Genomic DNA, 23,234 nt, shown 5'->3' on the forward strand with positions numbered 1-23,234 from the left:
GAGCAGAAGAGGGTGTTTTGAAATAGTTTGGGCACATGGAGAGAATGAGTGAGGAAAGATTGACCAAGAGGTTATATGTGTCGGAGGTGGAGGGAACGAGGAGAAGTGGGAGACCAAATTGGAGGTGGAAAGATGGAGTGAAAAATATTTTGTGTGATCGGGGCCTGAACATGCAGGAGGGTGAAAGGAGGGCAAGGAATAGAGTGAATTGGATCGATGTGGTATACCTGGGTTGACGTGCTGTCAGTGGATTGAATCAAGGCATGTGAAGCGTCTTGGGTAAACCATGGAAAGCTGTGTAGGTATGTATATTTGCGTGTGTGGACGTATGTATATGCATGTGTATGGGGGTGGGTTGGGCCATTTCTTTCGTCTGTTTCCTTGCGCCACCTCGCAAACGCGGGAGACAGCGACAAAGCAAAAAAGAAAAAAAAAAAAAAGAAATATATATATATATATATATATATATATATATATATATATATATATATATATATATATATGTATATAAAAATATATATGTATATATATATATATATACATATATATATATATATATATATATATATATATATATATATATATATAAATATATATATATATATACCAATATATATATATGTATATATATATATATATATATATATATATATATATATATATATATATATATATATATATATATATATTTTTTTTTTTTTTTGTCGCTGTCTCCCGCGTTCGCGAGGTAGCGCAAGGAAACAGACGAAAGAAATGGCCCAACCCACCCCCATACACATGTATATACATACGTCCACACACGCAAATATACATACCTACACAGCTTTCCATGGTTTACCCCAGACGCTTCACATGCCTTGATTCAATCCACTGACAGCACGTCAACCCCAGTATACCACATCGATCCAATTCACTCTATTCCTTGCCCTCCTTTCACCCTCCTGCATGTTCAGGCCCCGATCACACAAAATATTTTTCACTCCATCTTTCCACCTCCAATTTGGTCTCCAACTTCTCGTTCCCTCCACCTCCGACACATATATCCTCTTGGTCAATCTTTCCTCACTCATTCTCTCCATGTGCCCAAAACCATTTCAAAACACCCTCTTCTGCTCTCTCAACCACGCTCTTTTTATTTCCACACATCTCTCTTACCCTTACGTTACTTACTCGATCAAACCACCTCACACCACACATTGTCCTCAAACATCTCATTTCCAGCACATCCATCCTCCTGCGCACAACTCTATCCATAGCCCACGCCTCGCAACCATACAACATTGTTGGAACCACTATTCCTTCAAACATACCCATTCTTGCTTTCCGAGATAATGTTCTCGACTTCCACACATTCTTCAAGGCTCTCAGGATTTTCGCCCTCTCCCCCACCCTATGATCCACTTCCGCTTCCATGGTTCCATCCGCTGCCAGATCCACTCCCAGATATCAAAAACACTTTACTTCCTCCAGTTTTTCTCCATTCAAACTTACCTCCCAATTGACTTGACCCTCAACCCTACTGTACCTAATAACCTTGCTCTTATTCACATTTACTCTTAACTTTCTTCTTTCACACACTTTACCAAACTCAGTCACCAGCTTCTGCAGTTTCTCACATGAATCAGCCACCAGCGCTGTATCATCAGCGAACAACAACTGACTCACTTCCCAAGCTCTCTCATCCCCAACAGACTTCATACTTGCCCCTCTTTCCAAAACTCTTGCATTCACCTCCCTAACAACCCCATCCATAAACAAATTAAACAACCATGGAGACATCACACACCCCTGCTGCAAACCTACATTCACTGAGAACCAATCACTTTCCTCTCTTCCTACACGTACACATGCCTTACATCCTCGATAAAAACTTTTCACTGCTTCTAACAACTTTCCTCCCACACCATATATTCTTAATACCTTCCACAGAGCATCTCTATCAACTCTATCATATGCCTTCTCCAGATCCACAAGTGCTACATACAAATTCATTTGCTTTTCTAAGTATTTCTCACATACATTCTTGAAAGCAAACACCTGATCCACACATCCTCTACCACTTCTGAAACCACACTGCTCTTCCCCAATCTGATGCTCTGTACATGCCTTCACCCTCCCAATCAACACCCTCCCATATAATTTACCAGGAATACTCAACAAACTTATACCTCTGTAATTTGAGCACTCACTCTTATCCCCTTTGCCTTTGTACAATGGCACTATGCACGCATTCCGCCAATCCTCAGGCACCTCACCATGAGTCATACATACATTAAATAACCTTACCAACCAGTCAATAATACAGTCACCCCCTTTTTTGATATATATATATATATATATATATATATATATATATATATATATATATATATATATATATATATATATATATATATATATATATATATATATATGGGAGCACACATGAGGGGGGAGGGGGATGGTATTCCATTTGTGGCGAGGTGGCGATGGAAATGAATAAAGGCAGACAGTGTGAATTGTGTGCATGGGTATATATGTATGTGTCTGTGTGTGTACATATATGTGTACATTGAGATGTATAGGTATGTATATTTGCGTGTGTGGACGTGTATGTATATACGTTGTGTATGGGGGGGGGGGGGGGTTGAGCCATTTCTTTCGTCTGTTTCCTTGCGCTACCTCGGAAACGCGGGAGGCAGCGACAAAGGAAAATGAATAAATAGATAATATATATATATATATATATATATATATATATATATATATATATATATATATATATATATATATATATATATATATATATATGTTGCAGCAGAAGCTGGAGGGCCACAGTGGTTGTGTCAGCTCGATGGCCACGGACCTGGAAGGGAAGGTTGTGTACACCGCCAGCGTTGACAAGACTCTCCGCAGCTGGGACATTGACACTGGCACCTGCCTCAGGGTAGGTGACTGTGCCTTCGCCTGCCCCACCGTAGGTGGCCATTCCTTCACCTACTCCATGATAGGTGACTATACCTTCACCTTCATCAGGGTAGGTGACCATATCTTCTGCATCAGGGTAAGTGACGATGCATTCACCAACTTTGTGATAGGTGACTATACCTTCACCTGCATCAGGGTAGGTGACTATACCTTCACTTGCATCTGGGTAGGTGACTATACCTTCACCTGCATCAGGGTAGGTGACTTTACCTTCACTTTCATTAGGGTAGGTAACCATACCTTCACCTGCATCAGGGTAGGTGAACATACCTTCCCCTGCATCAGGGTAGATGGCCATACCTTCACCTGCATCAGGGTAGGTGACTATACCTTCACTTACATCAGGGTAGGTGACCATACCTTCACCTGCATCAGGGTAGGTGACCGTACCTTCACCTGCATCAGGGTAGGTGACCATACCTTCACCTGCATCAGGGTAGGTGACTATACCTTCACTTACATCAGGGTAGGTGACCATACCTTCACCTGCATCAGGGTAGGTGACCATACCTTCACCTGCATCAGGGTAGGTGACCATACCTCCACTTCCCTCAGGGTAGGTGACCATTTCTTCACTTGCCCCAGGGTAGGTGACCATACCTTTTCCTGATACTTAAGGTTCCTAACATCATACCTTCAAGTTCTGTTTCTTGACATGTTTTACTTCATACCTTGTAGTTCCACTACCTGACATACATACCTGACCCTTGACAACATCAGGTTCTGCCCCACGTTAGCTTCGAGACCTGACCCTTAACAACACTGGGTTCTGCCCTATAGTAGCTGTTGGACCTGACCCTAGACAATACTGAGGTCTGTCCTACAGTAGCTGTGGAACCCGACCCTTGACAACACCAGGTTCTACCCTACAGTAGCTGTGGGACATGACCCTTGACATCAGTATTTTATGCACTACAGTAGCTGCGTACCTGACCCTTGACATCACTGGGTACTTCCCTACAGCATCTGTGGCACTGACCTTTAACATCACCAGGTTGTGCCCTACAGTAGCTGTGGGACGTTACCTTTGACAACTCTAGGTTCTGCACTACAGCAACTGTGGTACTTGACCCTTGACACAATTGTGTCTTCCCTACAGTAGCTGTGGGACGTTACCTTTGACAACTCTAGGTTCTGCACTACAGCAACTGTGGTACTTGACCCTTGACACAATTGTGTCTTCCCTAAAGTAGCTGTGTATCTGAACTTGGCATCACCAGGTTTTCCCCTTCAACGGCTGTGGTAACTGACCTTTGACATCACCAAGTTGTGCCCTACCGTAACTATGGTACCTGACCCTCGATATCACCAGGTTCTGTCCTACAGTAGCTGTGGGACCTAACCCATGATATCAACAAGTTTGCCATAGAGTAGCTGTGGGACCTGACCATTGACAACACTAGGTTGTGCTCATAGAGAACAGCCAGTCCTGCCCCCTGATAATATGGTTGTGCACCTAGACAACAGCCAGCCCTGCCCCCTGGCAATATGGTTGTGCACCTAGACAACAGCCAGCCCTGCCCCCTGGCAATATGGTTGTGCACCTAGACAACAGCCAGCCCTGCCCCCTGGCAATATGGTTGTGCACCTAGACAACAGCCAGCCCTGCCCCCTGGCAATATGGTTGTGCACCTAGACAACAGCCAGCCCTGCCCCCTGGCAATATGGTTGTGCACCTAGACAACAGCCAGCCCTGCCCCCTGGCAATATGGTTGTGCACCTAGACAACAGCCAGCCCTGCCCCCTGGCAATATGGTTGTGCACCTAGACAACAGCCAGCCCTGCCCCCTGATAATATGGTTGTGCACCTAGACAACAGCCAGCCCTGCCCCCTGGCAATATGGTTGTGCACCTAGACAACAGCCAGCCCTGCCCCCTGGCAATATGGTTGTGCACCTAGACAACAGCCAGCCCTGCCCCCTGGCAATATGGTTGTGCACCTAGACAACAGCCAGCCCTGCCCCCTGATAATATGGTTGTGCACCTAGACAACAGCCAGTCCTGCCCCCTGATAATATGGTTGTGCACCTAGACAACAGCCAGCCCTGCCCCCTGGCAATATGGTTGTGCACCTAGACAACAGCCAGCCCTGCCCCCTGATAATATGGTTGTGCACCTAGACAACAGCCAGCCCTGCCCCCTGATAATATGGTTGTGCACCTAGACAACAGCCAGCCCTGCCCCCTGATAATATGGTTGTGCACCTAGACAACAGCCAGCCCTGCCCCCTGGCAATATGGTTGTGCACCTAGACAACAGCCAGCCCTGCCCCCTGATAATATGGTTGTGCACCTAGACAACAGCCAGCCCTGCCCCCTGATAATATGGTTGTGCACCTAGACAACAGCCAGCCCTGCCCCCTGATAATATGGTTGTGCACCTAGACAACAGCCAGCCCTGCCCCCTGATAATATGGTTGTGCACCTAGACAACAGCCAGCCCTGCCCCCTGATAATCCCAGGTTTTGCTTCAGGTTTTTGTTGGACATAAAAGTCACGTGGTATGCCTGCTGGTGTTGAAGACTCTGCTCTATAGTGGGGATGGGAGTGGAGGAGTGAGGGGTTGGGATGTGTCCATGACTGACGCCATCACCACCACGAGCCAAAAGCCTCTCACACACTCTCCCCTCACCTCCTACACCGGCAACACTAACACCGTCAATCGCATCAAGTTCCATCAAGGCCTGTGTAAGTGTTCGACTTGTGTAGCTAGTTGTAGTGTGTAGCTGGGAGTAGTGTGTTGCTGGGTTTAGTGTGTAGCTGGCTGTAGTGTGTAGCTGGATGTAGTGTGTAGCTGGATGTAGTGTGTTGCTGGGTGTAGTGTGTACCTGGATATAATATATAACGTGAAGTGTGTAGCTGGATGTAGTGTGTTGCTGGGTTGTGTTGCTGGGTGTAAAGTGTAGCTGGGTGTAGTGTGTAGCTGGATTTAGTATGTTGCTCAGTGTAGTGTGTTGCTAGGTGTAGTGTGTAGCTGGGTGTAGCGTGTTGCTTGGTGTAGTGTGTCGTTGGGTGTAGTATGTAGCTGGGTGTAGTGTGTATATGGATGTAGTGTGTAGCTGGGTGTAGTATTTAGCTGGGTGTAGTGTGTAGCTGGATGTAGTGTGTAGCTGGATGTAGTGTTTAGCTGAGTGTAGTATGTTGCTGGGTGTAGTGTGTAGTTGGATGCAGTGTGTTAATGGATGCAATGCATAGCTCTTCGTAGTATGTTTCTGGGTGTAGTGTGTAGCTGGATGTGTTGTCGAGGTGGGTAAAGCAGATGGCTAGATGCAGTGTGTAGCTGGGTGCAGTGTGTTGCTCGGTTTAATGTGTAGCTCGCTGTAGTGTGTAGGTGGATGTAGTGTGTAGCTGGGTGTGGTATGTTGCTGGATGTAAAGTGTAGCTGGGCGTAGTGTGGCGCTGGGTATAGTGTGTAGTTAGGTGTATAGCTGGTTCTAGTGTGCAGCTGGGTGTAGTGTGTAACTGGATGTAATGTGTATCTGGGTGTAGTGTGTACCTGGATGTGAGTTGTAGCTGAGTGTGTTTGGAGATGTGTAAAGTAGATAGTTGGGTGTAATAGTGTAGCTGGATGAAGTGTTAAACTGGGTGTAGTGTGTACCTGGGAGTAGTGTGCAGCTAGGTGTAGTGTGTAGTTGGGTGTAGTGTGCAGCTGGTTATAGAATGTACTTGGGTGTAGTGTGAAGGTGTGTGTAGTATGTAGCTGGGTGCAATGTGTAACTGGATGTAGTGTGTTGCTTGGAGTAGTGTGTAGCTGGGTGTAGTGTGTAGCTGGGTGTAATGTGTTGCTGTGTGTTATGAGTAGCTGGAAGTACAGTGTGTTTCAGGGTGTAGTTTGTAGTTGGGTGTAGTGTGTTGCTGAGCGTAGTATGTAGCTGGATGCTCTGTGTAGTTGGGTGTGGTGTGTTGCTGAATATAGTTTGTAACTGGGTGTAGTTTGTTGATGGGTGTAGTGTGTAGGCGGGTGTAGTGTATTGCTGAGTATAGTTTGTAGCTTTGTGTAGTGTGTTGCTGGGTGTTGTGTGTAGCTGGGTGTATTGGTTAGCTGGGCGTAGCGTTTTGCTGGGCGTAGGTTGTAGCTACGTGTAGTGTGTTGCTTGGTGAAGTATGTAGCTGAGTGTGGTGTGTTGCTGGGTATTTTCTGTAGCTGGATGTAGTGTGTAGCTGGGTGTATTGGTTAGCTGGGTGTAGCATTTTGCAGGGTGTAGGTTTAGACAGGTGTAGTGTGTTGCTGGGTGTAGTGTATAGCTAGGTGTAGTTTGTTACTGGGTGTAGTGTGCAGCTGGTAATAGTGTGTAGCTTGGTGTGGTTTATTGATGGGTGTAGTGTGTAGGCGGGTGTAGTGTATTGCTGAGTATAGTTTGTAGCTTTGTGTAGTATGTTGCTGGGTGTTGTGTGTAGCTGGGTGTATTGGTTAGCTGGGCGTAGCGTTTTGCTGGGCGTAGGTTGTAGCTACGTGTAGTGTGTTGCTTGGTGAAGCATGTAGCTGAGTGTGGTGTGTTGCTGGGTATTTTCTGTTGCTGGATGTAGTGTGTAGCTGGGTGTATTGGTTAGCTAGGTGTAGCATTTTGCTGGGTGTAGGTTGTAGACAAGTGTAGTGTGTTGCTGGGTGTAGTGTATAGCTAGGTGTAGTTTGTTACTGGGTGTAGTGTACAGCTGGTAATAGTGTGTTGCTGGGTGTAGTGTGTAGCTGGGTGTAGTGTGTTGCTGGTTGTAGTGTGTAGTTAGGTGTGGAACGTAGCTGGTTGTAGCGTGTAGCTGGGTGTAGTGTGTAGCTGGATGTAATGCGTATCTGGGTGTAGGTTGTAACTGGGTGTGTTTTGGAGGTGAGTAAAGCAGATGTTTGGGTGCAATATTTGGCTGGATGAAGTGTTAAGCTGGGTGTAGTGTGTAGCTGGATTAAGTGCGTACATGGGTTCAGTGTGTAGCTGGGTGCAGTGTGCAGCTGGGTGTAGTATGTGCTTGGGTGTATTGTGACTGTGTGTGTAGTGTGTAGGTAATTGTACTGTGCAGCTGGATGAAGTGTGCAGCTGGGTGTAGTGTGTAGCTGGATGTAATGTGTTGCTGGGAGTAGTTTGTAGATGGGTGTAGTGTGTGGCTAGGTGTAGTGTGTTGCTGCGTGTAGTGAGTAACTAGATGTAGTGTGTTGCCCGATGTTAGTGAGTAGCTGGGTGTAAAGTGTAGGTGGATGTGGTGTGCAGCTGGGCTTAATGTGTTTCCAGGTGTAGAATGCAGTTGGGTGTAGTGTGTTGCTAGGTGTAGTCTGTAGCTGGATGCACTGTGTTGTTGACTATAGTTTGTAGCTGGGTGTAGTGTGCTGCTGGGTGTAGTGTGTAGTTGGGTGTATTGGCGAGCTGGGTGTAGCGTTTTGCTGGACGTATGTTGTAGCTGCGTGTAGTGTGTTGCAGGTTGTAGTGTATTTCGTGGTGTAGTATGTAGTTGGGTGTAGTATGTTCCTGGGTATTTTTTTGTTGCTGGGTGTAGTGTTTAGCTGCGTGTAGTGTGTTGCTGGGTATTTTTTGTAGCTGGGTGTTGTGTGTAGTTGGGCGTTGTGTGTTCCTGGGTGTGGTGTATAGCTGGGTTCAAAGTGTAGCTGGGTGTCGTGTGCAGCTAAGCGTAATTAGTTGCTGGGAGCAGTTTGTAGCTGGGTGTAGTTTGTTGTTGGTTGTGGTGTGTTGCTGGGTGTAGTGTGTTGCTGGGTTTAATATGTAACTGGGCGTAGTGCGTTGCTGGGTGCAATGTGTTGCTTGGTGTAGTGTGTACTTGGGTTTAATGTGTAGTTGGGTTTAGTGTGCTGCTGGGTGTAGTGTGTAGCTGGGTGTAGTGTGTAGCTTGACGTATTGCGTATTGTGGTGTGTAAATGAATGTAGTGTGTTGCTGGGAGAAGTTTGTAGATGGGTGTGGTGTGTAGCTAGGTGTAGTGTGTTTTCTGCAATAGTGTGTAACTATATGTAGTGTGTTACTTGGTGTTAGTGAGTAGCTGGGAGTAAAGTGTAGGTGGATGTAGTGTGCATCTGGGCATGGTGTGTTTCTAGGTGTATAGAGTAGCTGGGTGTAGTGTATTGCTGGGTGTAGTGTGTGGCTGGGTGTATTGGTTAGCTGGGTGTAGCGTTTTGCTGAGCGTATGTTGTAGCTGCGTGTAGTGTGTTGCTGGTTGTAGTGTGTTGTGCGGTGTAATGTGTAGCTGGGTGTAGTGTGTTCCTGGGTATTTTTTGTAGCTGGGTATAGTGTGTAGCTGAGTGTAGTGTGTTGCTGGGTATCTTTTGTAGCTGGGTGTAGTGTGTAGCTGGGCGTTGTGTGTTCCTGGGTGCAGCGTATAGCTGGGTTCAAAGCGCAGCTAGGCGTAATGTGTCGCTGGGTGTAGTTTGTTGTTGGCTGTAGTGTGTTGCTGGGTTTAGTATGTTACTGGGTGTAGTGTGGTGCTGGATGTAGTGTGTTGCTGGTTGTAGTGTGTACCTGGGTGTAGTGTGTAGTTGGGTTTGGTGTGCTGCTGTTTGTAGTGAGTGGCTGGGTGTAGTGTACAGCTGGATGTAGCGTGCAGCTGGGCGTAATGTGTAGCTTGACGTATTGCGTTGCTGGGTGTAGTGTGTAGCTAGGTGTAGTGTGTAGCTGGGTGTGGTGTGTTTCTGGATGCAGTGTATTGCTCAGTGTAGTGTGTTTCTGGGTGCAGTGTGTTGCTAAATGTAGTGTGTAGTTGGGTGTAGTGTTTTCCTAGGTGTAGTGTGTAGCTGGATGTGTTGTGGAGGTGGGTAAAGCAGATGGCTAGGTATAGTGTGTAGCTGGGTGTGTTTTGTAGATTTGTGTAGTGTATAGCTGAATGAACTGTGTAGCTGGGTGTGTTGTGAAGGTGGTACAGCAGATGGCTGGGTGTAGTGCGTAGCTCGGTGTAATGTGTGGCTCGTTGTAGAGTGTTTCTTGATGTGTGTAGCTGGATGTAATGTGTTGCTGGGTGTTGTATAGAACTTGGTGTAGTGTGTAGCTGGGTGTATTGCGTTGCTGGTTATAGTGTGTAGTTGGATTTAGTGTTGTTAGTGTAGTGTATAGCTGGGTGTAGTGTGTTGCTGGATATAGTGTGTAGCTGGATGTAGTATGTTGCTGGATATAGTGTGTAGCTGGGTGTAGCGTGTTGATGGATGCATTGTGTAGCTGTTTGCTGTGTGTTGTTGGGTGTAATGTGTAGTTGGGTGTAGTGTGTAGCTGGATGTAGTGTGTAACTGGATGTAGCGTGTAGCTGGGTGTAGTGTGTAGCTGGATGCAGTGTGTAGCTGAGCTTGTTTTGGAGGTGGGTAAAGCAGATGACTGAGTGTAATGTGTAGCTGGATGTAGCGTGTAGCTGGTTGTAGTTTTATCTAGGTGAAGTGTGAAGCTGGGTGTAGAGTGTAGCTGGATTAGGTGTGTAGCTGGGTGCAGTATGTAGGTAAGTGTAGTGAGTAGATGGGTGTAGGGTGTCGCTGGGTGTAGTGTGTTGCTTGGTGTAGTGTGCAGCTGGGTGTTGTGTATTGCTGGGTGCAATGTGTAGCTGGGCGTCGTATGTTGCTGGATGTAGTGTGTAACTGGATGTAGTGTGTTGCTGGGTGTAGTGTGTAGCTGAGTGTAGTCTGTTCCCAGGTGTTGTGTGTAGCTGAGAGTAGTGTGTAGCTGGGTGTAGTGTGTAGCTGAGTGTAGTGTGTAGCTGGGTTTATTGGTTAGCTGGGTGTACCGTTTTGTTGGGCGTGGGTTAAAGCTAGATGTAGTGTGTTGCTGGGTGTCTTATGTTGCTGGGTGTAGAGTGCAGCTTGGTGTAGTGTTTAGCTAGGTGTTTTGGTCAGTTGGGTGTAGCGTTTTGCTGGGCTTAGTTTGGAGCTGGATGTTGTTTGTTGCCGAGTGTATTGTGCTGCTGCGTGTAATGCGCAGCTGGATGTAGTGCGTTGCTGGGCATAGTTTGTAGCTGAGTGTACTGTTGCTGGGTGTAGTGTGTAGCTGAGTGTATTGGTTAGCTAGGTGTAGCATTTTGCTGAATGTAGTTTGTAGCTAGGTATAGTGTGTTTGTAGCTGTAGTGTGTTGCTGGGTGTAGTGTGTAGCTAGGTGTAGTGTGTTGCTGAGTGTAGTATGTTGCCGGGTGTAGGGTGTAGCTGGATGTCGTGTTTAGCTGGATGTAGTATGTAGCTGGGTATAGTATGTAGCTCGGTGTAATGTGTAGCTGGGTGTAGTGTGCAGCTGGGTGTAGAGCGTGCCTGGATTTAGTGTGTAGCTGGGTGTAGTGTGTAGCTGAGTGTAGTGTGTAGCTGGGTTCATTTGTTAGCTGGGTGTAGCGTTTTGTTGGGCGTGGGTTGTAGCTAGGTGTAGTGTGTTGCTGGGTGTAGCGTTTATCAAAGAGTAATGTGTTCCTGGGTGTAGTGTGCAGTTCGGCGTAGTGTGATGCTGGGTGTACATTTGTTGCTGCTTGTAGTGTGTTGTTGGGTGTATTGTATTGCTGGGTGTATTGTGCAGCTGTGTGTAGTGTGTTGCTGTGTGTAGTGTGTTGCGTTGCTGGGTGTAATTTGTGGTTGGGTGTCTTGTTTAGCTGAATGTATTGTGTAGCTGGGTCCAGCGTGTTGCTGGATGTATTGTGTAGCTGGGTGTAGTGTGTTTCTGGGTGTAAGCGTGTAGTTGGTAGTAGTGTGTAGTTGGGTCTGTTGTATGGCTGGGTGTAGTGTGTAGCTGGATATGTTGTGCAGCTGGGTGTTGTGTGCTTCTGGGTGTAGTGTGTAGTTGGTCGTAGTGTGTAGTTGGGTCTATTGTATGGTTGGGTGTAGTGTGTAGCTGGATTTAGTGTGTTGCTGGATGTGTTGTGTAGCTGGGTGTAGTGTGTAGCTGAGTGTAGTGTGTCGCTGGGTGTATTGTAAGCTGGATGTAGCGTTTTGTTGGGTGTGGGTATGTTGCTGGGTGTAGTGTTTAGTTAGGTGTAGTGTGTTGCTGGATGTAGTGTGTAGCTGGACGTAGTGTGTTACTAGGTGTATTTTGTAGCTGGGTGTAAAGTGTAGCTGGGTGTAATGTGCAGCTGGATATAGTGTGTTGCTGGGTGTAGTGTGTAGCTGGGTGTAGTGTGTAGCTGGGTGTAGTTTGTTGCTGGTTGTAGCATGTTGCTGGGTCTATTGTGTTGCTGGATGCATTGTGCAACTGGGTATATTGTGTTGCTGGGTGTAGTGTGTAACTGGATGTAGTGTGCAGCTGGGTTCGTGTTTAACTGGCCATGTTTGTCTCTGTCCTGTACAACATGGCCATGCTTGTCTCTGTACTGTGCAACATAGGTATGTTTGTCTCTGTACTGCACAATATGGCTATGTTTGTCTCTGTACTGTACAACATGGCCATGTTTGTCTCTATAATGTACATTATGGCCATTTTGTCTCTGTTCTGTACAGCGTGGATTGCTTGTCTCTGTACTGTACAACATGGCCATGTTTGTGGAAGTATTGTACAACATGACCATGTTTGTTTGTCTGTACTGTACAACATGGCCTGTCGTATGTGTACTACAACCATATATGTTGTCCTGCCGTGTGTGTAAAACATTTGCTTAAACAGTGTACTGTATACTCAGATTTGCCTGAACAGTATACATTTTATCTACACTTTCCTCAACAGTGTACAATACATTTACATTTTCGTCAAGTATGTATATTATGTCCACAGTTGCCTCACCAGTGTACAGTAGGACCACATATGCCTCGACAGTGTACACTATAACCACAATTGCCTCGACAGTGTATAGTATAACCACATTTGCCTCAAAAGTGTACGGTATTAGCACAGCTGCCTCAACAATGTACAACCTAACCACATTTGCCTCAACAGTGTACAGTATAACCACAGTTGTCTTACAGTGTATACTGCCTGTAGTGACAACATGATTCGGGCATTTGACGCTACAACCAAGGAGTTGAGGTGTGTGTATGTTGGTCACAAGAACAGTGTAAATTGTCTCATCATGTGTGGTTCACGCCTCTATACCGGCTCCACCGACACTACACTCATGGTCTGGCATCTGGCTAAACGCAAGTAAGTCTCGTACATGTTGCCCTTGATGTATGTTGACTGGTCAACCCTGTTGTCCTTGATGTATGCTGACTGGTCCACCCTGTTGCCCTTGATGTATGTTGACTGGTCCACCCTGTTGCCCTTGATGTATGCTGACTGGTCCACCCTGTTGCCCTTGATGTATGCTGACTGGTCCACCCTGTTGCCCTTGATGTATGCTGACTGGACCACCCTGTTGCCCTTGATGTATACTGACTGGTCTATCCTGTTGCTCTTAATGTATGCTGACTGGTCCACCCTGTTGCCCTTGATGTATGCTGACTGGTCCACCCTGTTGCCCGTGATGTATACTGACTGGTCCACCCTGTTGCCCTTGATGTATACTGACTGGTCCACCCTGTTGCCCTTGATGTATGCTGACTGGTCCACCCTGTTGCCCTTGATGTATGCTGACTGGCCCAACAAGGTGATTGGTACCGTGAGAGACAGATCAGATAAGAGTGTCATATGTGGTACCACCCGTGGCATAACGTGTCATATGTGGTACCACCCGTGGCGTAACATGTCATATGTGGTACCACCCGTGGCATAACGTGTCATATGTGGTACCACCCGTGGCATAACGTGTCATATGTGGTACCACCCGTGGCATAACGTGTCATATGTGGTACCACCCGTGGCATAACGTGTCATATGTGGTACCACCCGTGGCGTAACATGTCATATGTGGTACCACCCGTGGCATAACGTGACATATGTGGTACCACCCGTGGCATAACGTGTCATATGTGGTACCACCCGTGGCATAACGTGTCATATGTGATACCACCCGTGGCATAACGTAGATAAGTATAGCGGAAGTGAGTAGAGTGTACCGGGTGTGCACTTGATCTCACACTGGCTTGGTAGAGTGTACCGGGTGTGCACCTGATCTCACACTGGCTTGGTAGAGTGTACCGGGTGTGCACCTGATCTCACACTGGCTTGGTAGAGTGTACCGGGTGTGCACCTGATCTCACACTGGCTTGGTAGAGACATGTTAGGAGGTGAGGGGAACCCTGCGTCAGGGAGGGCAAGCAACGGGGTTCGTTCCGTCTTGGTACTTGATCAAATCACACCAGCCACTGCCAGCCTCCTCCAGACATTACTCCAACATACTAACATGACCATAACAGCCATCCCAAACAAAATAGCTGATTTGCATTGTTTGGTAAACAATAAACACGTTAATAACATTGGTTTAACAGAAACATTTCTCAACGCAAAAGACAACGGTCTGGAGCAACAGCGTTAATATCTTCAAAATCAGTCTTGATCATCACTTGTCTCCGGTACTGAATAATTCATTTAATCAGTCATCATAACGTAGTGGTATATGAAGCTAGATTCTCAACCACTGATCTCTCCCTAGCCATGTTGCATTGATCAACCAATGGCACCAGCTTTAAGAGAATAAGATTTGTCCTAATCATTCTTCATCCTAGGAATAATATAGACATGGTAGGTGGCTGAAGTTCAAGTTTATCCTTATTATTGTCTTTATAACATAACATGAAGGAATGCATGTCGTTGGTGATGGCAGGATGCATGACATATTCATCTTCAGTCTGCCTAATGACTTTCCTATGAGAATTCCCTTCAGGCTGATTAATCCTGCAAGGTATTTCTTCTACATGTTTTCCTATGAGAATTCCCTTCAGGCTGATTAATCCTGCAAGGTATTTCTTCTACCTGTTTTCCTGCTGGCGCCTGGGGGGTGGGGTGAAGTTTGCTTTGCTATCTTATCTTCTGCTGCAGTTAAGGGGAAGCATATTCAAGGAGAAGCATATTCAAGGGGAAGCATATTTAAGGGGAAGCATATTTAAGGGGAAGCATATTTTTCAATCTTTTATTGGGGCCAGTGTGGTTTGTGTGCAGCTATGTCACTATGTAACTCCTCTCTCTCTCTCTCTCTCTCTCTCTCTCTCTCTCTCTCTCTATATATATATATATATATATATATATATATATATATATATATATATATATATATATATATATATATATATATATATATATATATATATATATATATATATATATATATATATATATATAAATATATATATATATATATATATATATATATATATATATATATATATATATATATATATATATATATATATATGTATGTATATTTATCATTATTATGCTTTGTCGCTGTTTCCCGCGTTAGCGAGGTAGCGCCAGGAAACAGACTAAAGAATGGCCCAGTCCACCAACATACACATGTATATACATACACGTCCACATACGCACATATACATACCTATACATTTCAACGTATATATATATATATATATATATATATATATATATATATATATATATATATATATATATATATATATATAGGAAAGGATCACAATTTTGCGCGTGATCAAGATATTCCTATGAGTCCACGGGGAAAATGAAACACGAAAAGTTCCCAAGTGCACTTTCGTGTAATAATCACATCATCAGGGGAGACACAAGAGAGGAATATAACAGTCAGTTGATATACATCGAAGAGATGAAGCTAGGACGCCATTTGGTAAACATGTTTATCAAATGGCGTCCTAGCTTCATCTCTTCGATGTATATCAACTGACTGTTATATTCCTCTCTTGTGTCTCCCCTGATGATGTGATTATTACACGAAAGTGCACTTGGGAACTTTTCGTGTTTCATTTTCCCCGTGGACTCATAGGAATATATATATATATATATATATATATATATATATATATATATATATATATATATATATATATATATATATATATATATATATATATATATATATATATATATATATATATTCTTTTCTTTCAAACTATTCGCCATTTCCCGCATTAGCGAGGTAGCGTTAAGAACAGAGGACTGGGCCTTGAGGGAATACCCTCACCTGGCCCAATTCTCTGTTCCTTCTTTTGGAAAATTAAAAAAAAAACGAGAGGGGAGGATTTCCAGCCCCCCGCTCCCTCCCCTTTTAGTCGCCTTCTACGACACGCAGGGAATACGTGGGAAGTATTCTTTCTCCCCTATCCCCAGGGATAAAATACATCTATATAAAAAAAAAAGGTAAACCAATTAATTCCAGGATCTGAAACATTTAGTGATAGCTTCCCTAGCACCTTATTTTCAACCTGGTAGAATAATACTGATAATTTTGGAGCATTTAAGTCAGCTCCCATCCTCATGTGTCCAAATGCCTGTTTACAGTGCACTGAGTACACACCAACATTACTCATTAATAAATGGAGGCACTTCTATCAAATGAAATAGACTAGGTAAAATAGAATATAAATCTCCAAATTGTGTCAGAAAGAAGCAAATCTATTGTAAAGCAAACCAGAATTTTCATACCAGTCAATGAATGATTCAAGATTCTGTGGACCTAATAATAAAATTTCAATATTTCTAAAGAACAAATACTGCAATTAATTTTTTTTACTGAATTTATTTTATTTATTTTGCTTTATCGCTGTCTCCCGTGTTAGCGAGGTAGCGCAAAGAAACAGGCGAAAGAATGGCCCAACCCACCAACATACACGTATATACATACACGTCCACACACGCAAATATACATACTTATACATCTCAATGTATACACATATATACACACAGATATATACATATATACACACGTACATTATTCATACTGTTTGCCTTTATTCATTCCCATCGCTACCCTGCCACACATGAAATAACAACCCCCTTCCCCCTCATGTGCATGAGGTAGTGCTAGGAAAAGACAACAAAGGCCACATTCTTTCACACTCAGTCTCTAGCTGTCATGTAATAATGCACTATATATATATATATATATATATATATATATATATATATATTTTTTTTTTTTTTTTGCTTTGTCGCTGTCTCCCGCGTTTGCGAGGTAGCGCAAGGAAACAGACGAAAGAAATGGCCCAACCCACCCCCATACACATGTATATACATACGTCCACACACGCAAATATACATACCTACACAGCTTTCCATGCTTTACCCCAGACGCTTCACATGCCTTGATTCAATCCACTGACAGCACCTCAACCCCGGTATAACACATCGCTCCAATTCACTCTATTCCTTGCCCTCCTTTCACCCTACTGCATGTTCAGGCCCCGATCACACAAAATCTTTTTCACTCCATCTTTCCACCTCCAATTTGGTCTCCCTTTTCTCCTCGTTCCCTCCACCTCCGACACATATATCCTCCTGGTCAATCACATGATACAGCACCAGCGCTGTATCATCAGCGAACAACAACTGACTCACTTCCCAAGCTCTCTCATCCCCAACAGACTTCATACTTGCCCCTCTTTCCAAAACTCTTGCATTCACCTCCCTAACAACCCCATCCATAAACAAATTAAACAACCATGGAGACATCACACACCCCTGCCGCAAACCTACATTCACTGAGAACCAATCACTTTCCTCTCTTCCTACACGTACACATGCCTTACATCCTCGATAAAAACTTTTCACTGCTTCTAACAACTTGCCTCACACACCATATATTCTTAATACCTTCCACAGAGCATCTCTATCAACTCTATCGTATGCCTTCTCCAGATCCATAAATGCTACATACAAATCCATTTGCTTTTCTAAGTATTTCTCACATACATTCTTCAAAGCAAACACCTGATCCACACATCCTCTACCACTTCTGAAACCACACTGCTCTTCCCCAATCTGATGCTCTGTACATGCCTTCACCCTCTCAATCAATACTCTCCCGTATAATTTACCAGGAATACTCAACAAACTTATACCTCTGTAATTTGTCGCTGTCTCCCGTGTTAGCGAGGTAGCGCAAGGAAACAGACGAAAGAATGGCCCAACCCACCCACATACACATGTATATACATACACGTCCACACATGCAAATATACATACCTATACATCTCAATGTACACATGTATATACACACAGACATATACATATATACACATGTATATACACACAGACATATACATATATACACATGTATATACACACAGACATATACATATATACACATGTACATAATTCATACTGTCTGCCTTTATTTATTGCCACCGCCATCCCGCCACACATGGAATAACAACCCCCTCCCCCCTCATGTGTGCGGGATAGCGCTAGGAAAAGACAACAAAGACCCCATTCGCTCACACTCAGTCTCTAGCTGTCATGTAATAATGTACCGAAACCACAGCTCCCTTTCCACATCCAGGCCCCACAGAACTTTCCATGGTTTACCCCAGACGCTTCACATGCCCGGGTTCAATCCATTGACAGCACGTCAACCCCGGTATACCACATCGTTCCAATTCACTCTATTCCTTGCACGCCTTTCACCCTCCTGCATGTTTAGGCCCCGATCACTCAAAATCTTTTTCACTCCATCTTTCCACCTCCAATTTGGTCTCCAACTTCTCCTCGTTCCCTCCACCTCTGACACATATATCCTCTTTGTCAATCTTTCCTCACTCATTCTCTCCATGTGACCAAACCATTTCAAAACACCCTCTTCTGCTCTCTCAACCACACTCCTTTTATTTCCACACATCTCTCTTACCCTATCATTACTTACTCGATCAAACCACATCACACCACATATTGTCTTCAAACATCTCATTTCCAGCACATCCACCCTCCTGCGCACAACCCTAACCATAGCCCACGCCTCGCAACCATACAACACTGTTGGAACCACTATTCCTTCAAACATACCCATTTTTGCTTTCCGAGATAATGTTCTCGACTTCCAAACATTCTTCAAGGCTCTCAGGATTTCAACCCCCTCCCCCACCTTATGATTCACTTCCGCTTCCATGGTTTCATCCGCTGCCAGATCCACTCCCAGATATCTAAAACACTTTACTTCCTCCAGTTTTTCTCCATTCAAACTTACCTCCCAATTGACTTGACCCTCAACCCTACTGTACCTAATAACCTTGCTCTTATTCACGTTTACTCTTAACTTTCTTCTTTCACACACTTTACCAAACTCAGGCACCAGCTTCTGCAGTTTCTCACATGAATCAGCCACCAGCGCTGTATCATCAGCGAACAACAACTGACTCACTTCCCAAGCTCTCTCATCCCCAACAGACTGCACACTTGCCCCTCTTTCCAAAACTCTTGCATTCACCTCCCTAACAACCCCATCCATAAACAAATTAAACAACCATGGAGACATCACACACCCCTGCCGCAAACCTACATTCACTGAGAACCAATCACTTTCCTCTCTTCCTACACGTACACATGCCTTACATCCTCGATAAAAACTTTTCACTGCTTCTAACAACTTGCCTCACACACCATATATTCTTAATACCTTCTACAAAGCATCTCTATCAACTCTATCATATGCCTTCTCCAGATCCATAAATGCTACATACAAATCCATTTGCTTTTCTAAGTATTTCTCACATACATTCTTCAAAGCAAACACCTGATCCACACATCCTCTACCACTTCTGAAACCACACTGCTCTTCCCCAATCTGATGCTCTGTACATGCCTTCACCCTCTCAATCAATACCTTCCAATATAATTTACCAGGAATACTCAACAAACTTATACCTCTGTAATTTGAGCACTCACTCTTATTCCCTTTGCTTTTGTGCAATGGCACTATGCACGCATTCCGCTAATCATCAGGCACCTCACCATGAATCATACATACATTAAATAACCTTACCAACCAGTCAACAATACAGTCACCCCCTTTTTTAATAACTTCCACTGCAATACCATCCAAACCTGCTGCCTTGCCGGCTTTCATCTTCCGCAAAGCTTTCACTACCTCTTCTCTGTTTACCAAATCATTTTCCCTAACCCTCTCACTTTGCACACCACCTCGACCAAAACACCCTATATCTGCCACTCTATCATCAAACACATTCAATAAACCTTCAAAATACTCACTCCATCTCCTTCTCACATCACCACTACTTGTTATCACCTCCCCATTAGCTCCCTTCACTGAAGTTCCCATTTGCTCCCTTGTCTTACGCACTTTATTTACCTCCTTCCAGAACATCTATTTATTCTCCCTAAAATTTAATGATACTCTCTCACCCCAACTCTCATTTGCCCTCTTTTTCACCTCTTGCACCTTTCTCTTGACCTCCTGCCTCTTTCTTTTATACATCTCCCATTTTTTCCCTGCAAAAATCGTCCAAATGCCTTTCTCTTCTCTTTCATTAATGATCTTACTTCTTCATCCCACCACTCATTACCCTTTCTAATCAACCCACCTCCCACGCTTCTCATGCCACAAGCATCTTTTGCGCAAGCCATCACTGCTTCCCTAAATACATCCCATTCCTCCCCTACTCCCCTTACCTCCTTTGTTCTCACCTTTTTCCATTCTTTACTCAGTCTCTTCTGGTACTTCCTCACACAAGTCTCCTTCCCAAGCTCACTTACTCCCACCACCCTCTTCACCCCAACATTCACTCTTCTTTTCTGAAAACCCATACAAATCTTCACCTTCGCCTCCACAAGATAATGATCAGACATCCCTCCAGTTGCACCTCTCAGCACATTAACATCCAAAAGTCTCTCTTTCGCGCGCCTGTCAATTAACACGTAATCCAATAACGCGCTCTGGCCATCTCTCCTACTTACATACGTATTCTTATGTATATCTCGCTTTTTAAACCAGGTATTCCCAATCACCAGTCCTTTTTCAACACATAAATCTACAAGCTCTTCACCATTTCCATTTACAACACTGAACACCCCATTTATACCAATTATTCCCTCAACTGCCACATTACTCACCTTTGCATTCAAATCACCCATCACATAGCCTGGTCTTGTGCATCAAAACCACTTACTCACTCATTCAGCTGCTCCCAAAACACTTGCCTCTCATGATCTTTCTTCTCATGCCCAGGTGCATATGCACCGATAATCACCCATCTCTCTCCATCAACTTTCAGTTTTACCCATATTAATCTAGAATTTACTTTCTTACATTCTATCACATACTCCCACAACTCCTGTTTCAGGAGTATTGCTACTCCTTCCCTTGCTCTTGTCCTCTCACTAACCGCTGACTTTACTCCCAAGACATTCCCAAACCACTCTTCCCCTTTACCCTTAAGCTTCGTTTTACTCAGAGCCAAAACATCCAGGTTCCTTTCCTCAAACATACTACCTATCTCTCCTTTTTACACATCTTGGTTACATCCACACACATTCAGACACCCCAATCTGAGCCTTCAAGGAGGATGAGCAATCCCCGCGTGACTCCTTCTTCTGTTTCCCATTTTAGAAAGTTAAGATACAAGGAGGGGAGGATTTCTGGCCCCCCGCTCCCGTCCCCTCTAGTCCCATCTCTCTCTCTCTCTCTCTCTCTCTCTCTCTCTCTCTCTCTCTCTCTCTCTCTCTCTCTCTCTCTCTCTCTCTCTCTCTCTCTCTCTCTCTCTCTCTCTCTCTCTCTCTCTGTATATATATATATATATATATATATATATATATATATATATATATATATATATATATATACATGAGAAGAGTGGGAGGTGGGTTGATTAGAAAGGGTAGTGAGTGGTGGGATGAAGAAGTAAGAGTATTAATGAAAGAGAAGAGAGAGGCATTTGGACGATTTTTGCAGGGAAAAAATGCAATTGAGTGGGAGATGTATAAAAGAAAGAGACAGGAGGTCAAGAGAAAGGTGCAAGAGGTGAAAAAAAGGGCAAATGAGAGTTGGGGTGAGAGAGTATCATTAAATTTTAGGGAGAATAAAAAGATGTTCTGGAAGGAGGTAAATAAAGTGCGTAAGACAAGGGAGCAAATGGGAACTTCGGTGAAGGGCGCAAGTGGGGAGGTGATAACAAGTAGTGGTGATGTGAGAAGGAGATGGAGTGAGTATTTTGAAGGTTTGTTGAATGTGTTTGATGATAGAGTGGCAGATATAGGGTGTTTTGGTCGAGGTGGTGTGCAAAGTGAGAGGGTTAGGGAAAATGATTTGGTAAACAGAGAAGAGGTAGTGAAAGCTTTGCGGAAGATGAAAGCCGGCAAGGCAGCAGGTTTGGATGGTATTGCAGTGGAATTTATTAAAAAAGGGGGTGACTGTATTGTTGACTGGTTGGTAAGGTTATTTAATGTATGTATGACTCATGGTGAGGTGCCTGAGGATTGGCGGAATGCGTGCATAGTGCCATTGTACAAAGGCAAAGGGGATAAGAGTGAGTGCTCAAATTACAGAGGTATAAGTTTGTTGAGTATTCCTGGTAAATTATATGGGAGAGTATTGATTGAGAGGGTGAAGGCATGTACAGAGCATCAGATTGGGGAAGAGCAGTGTGGTTTCAGAAGTGGTAGAGGATATGTGGATCAGGTGTTTGCTTTGAAGAATGTATGTGAGAAATACTTAGAAAAGCACATGGATTTGTATGTAGCATTTATGGATCTGGAGAAGGCATACGATAGTGTTGATAGAGATGCCCTGTGGAAGGTATTAAGAATATATGGTGTGGGAGGAAAGTTGTTAGAAGCAGTGAAAAGTTTTTATCGAGGATGTAAGGCATGTGTACGTGTAGGAAGAGAGGAAAGTGATTGGTTCTCAGTGAATGTAGGTTTGCGGCAGGGGTGTGTGATGTCTCCATGGTTGTTTAATTTGTTTATGGATGGGGTTGTTAGGGAGGTGAATGCAAGAGTTTTGGAAAGAGGGGCAAGTATGAAGTCTGTTGGGGATGAGAGAGCTTGGGAAGTGAGTCAGTTGTTGTTCGCTGATGATACAGCGCTGGTGGCTGATTCATGTGAGAAACTGCAGAAGCTAGTGACTGAGTTTGGAAAAGTGTGTGGAAGAAGAAAGTTAAGAGTAAATGTGAATAAGAGCAAGGTTATTAGGTACAGTAGGGTTGAGGGTCAAGTCAATTGGGAGGTGAGTTTGAATGGAGAAAAACTGGAGGAAGTGAAGTGTTTTAGATATCTGGGAGTGGATCTGGCAGCGGATGGAACCATGGAAGCGGAAGTGGATCATAGGGTGGGGGAGGGGGCGAAAATCCTGGGAGCCTTGAAGAATGTGTGGAAGTCGAGAACATTATCTCGGAAAGCAAAAATGGGTATGTTTGAAGGAATAGTTGTTCCAACAATGTTGTATGGTTGCGAGGCGTGGGCTATGGATAGAGTGGTGCGCAGGAGGATGGATGTGCTGGAAATGAGATGTTTGAGGACAATGTGTGGTGTGAGGTGGTTTGATCGAGTGAGTAACGTAAGGGTAAGAGAGATGTGTG

General features: G+C 44.2%; 1 protein-coding gene across 1 annotated transcript in view; it reads left to right on the top strand.

The window, feature by feature from the left end:
* The window catches only part of LOC139752269 (uncharacterized), a 65,277-nt gene that overhangs the window by 27,287 nt on the left and 14,756 nt on the right, over positions 1-23,234 (top strand). Inside the window, exons 6-8 of the mRNA XM_071668301.1 lie at positions 2,798-2,926; positions 5,441-5,654; positions 12,810-12,984. Of these exons, the coding sequence (XP_071524402.1) occupies positions 2,798-2,926; positions 5,441-5,654; positions 12,810-12,984 (518 nt within the window). The remainder of the gene's footprint in view (positions 1-2,797; positions 2,927-5,440; positions 5,655-12,809; positions 12,985-23,234) is intronic.

This window comes from Panulirus ornatus, chromosome 12 (assembly GCF_036320965.1).
Source record: "Panulirus ornatus isolate Po-2019 chromosome 12, ASM3632096v1, whole genome shotgun sequence".
Classification (NCBI taxonomy): domain Eukaryota; kingdom Metazoa; phylum Arthropoda; class Malacostraca; order Decapoda; family Palinuridae; genus Panulirus; species Panulirus ornatus.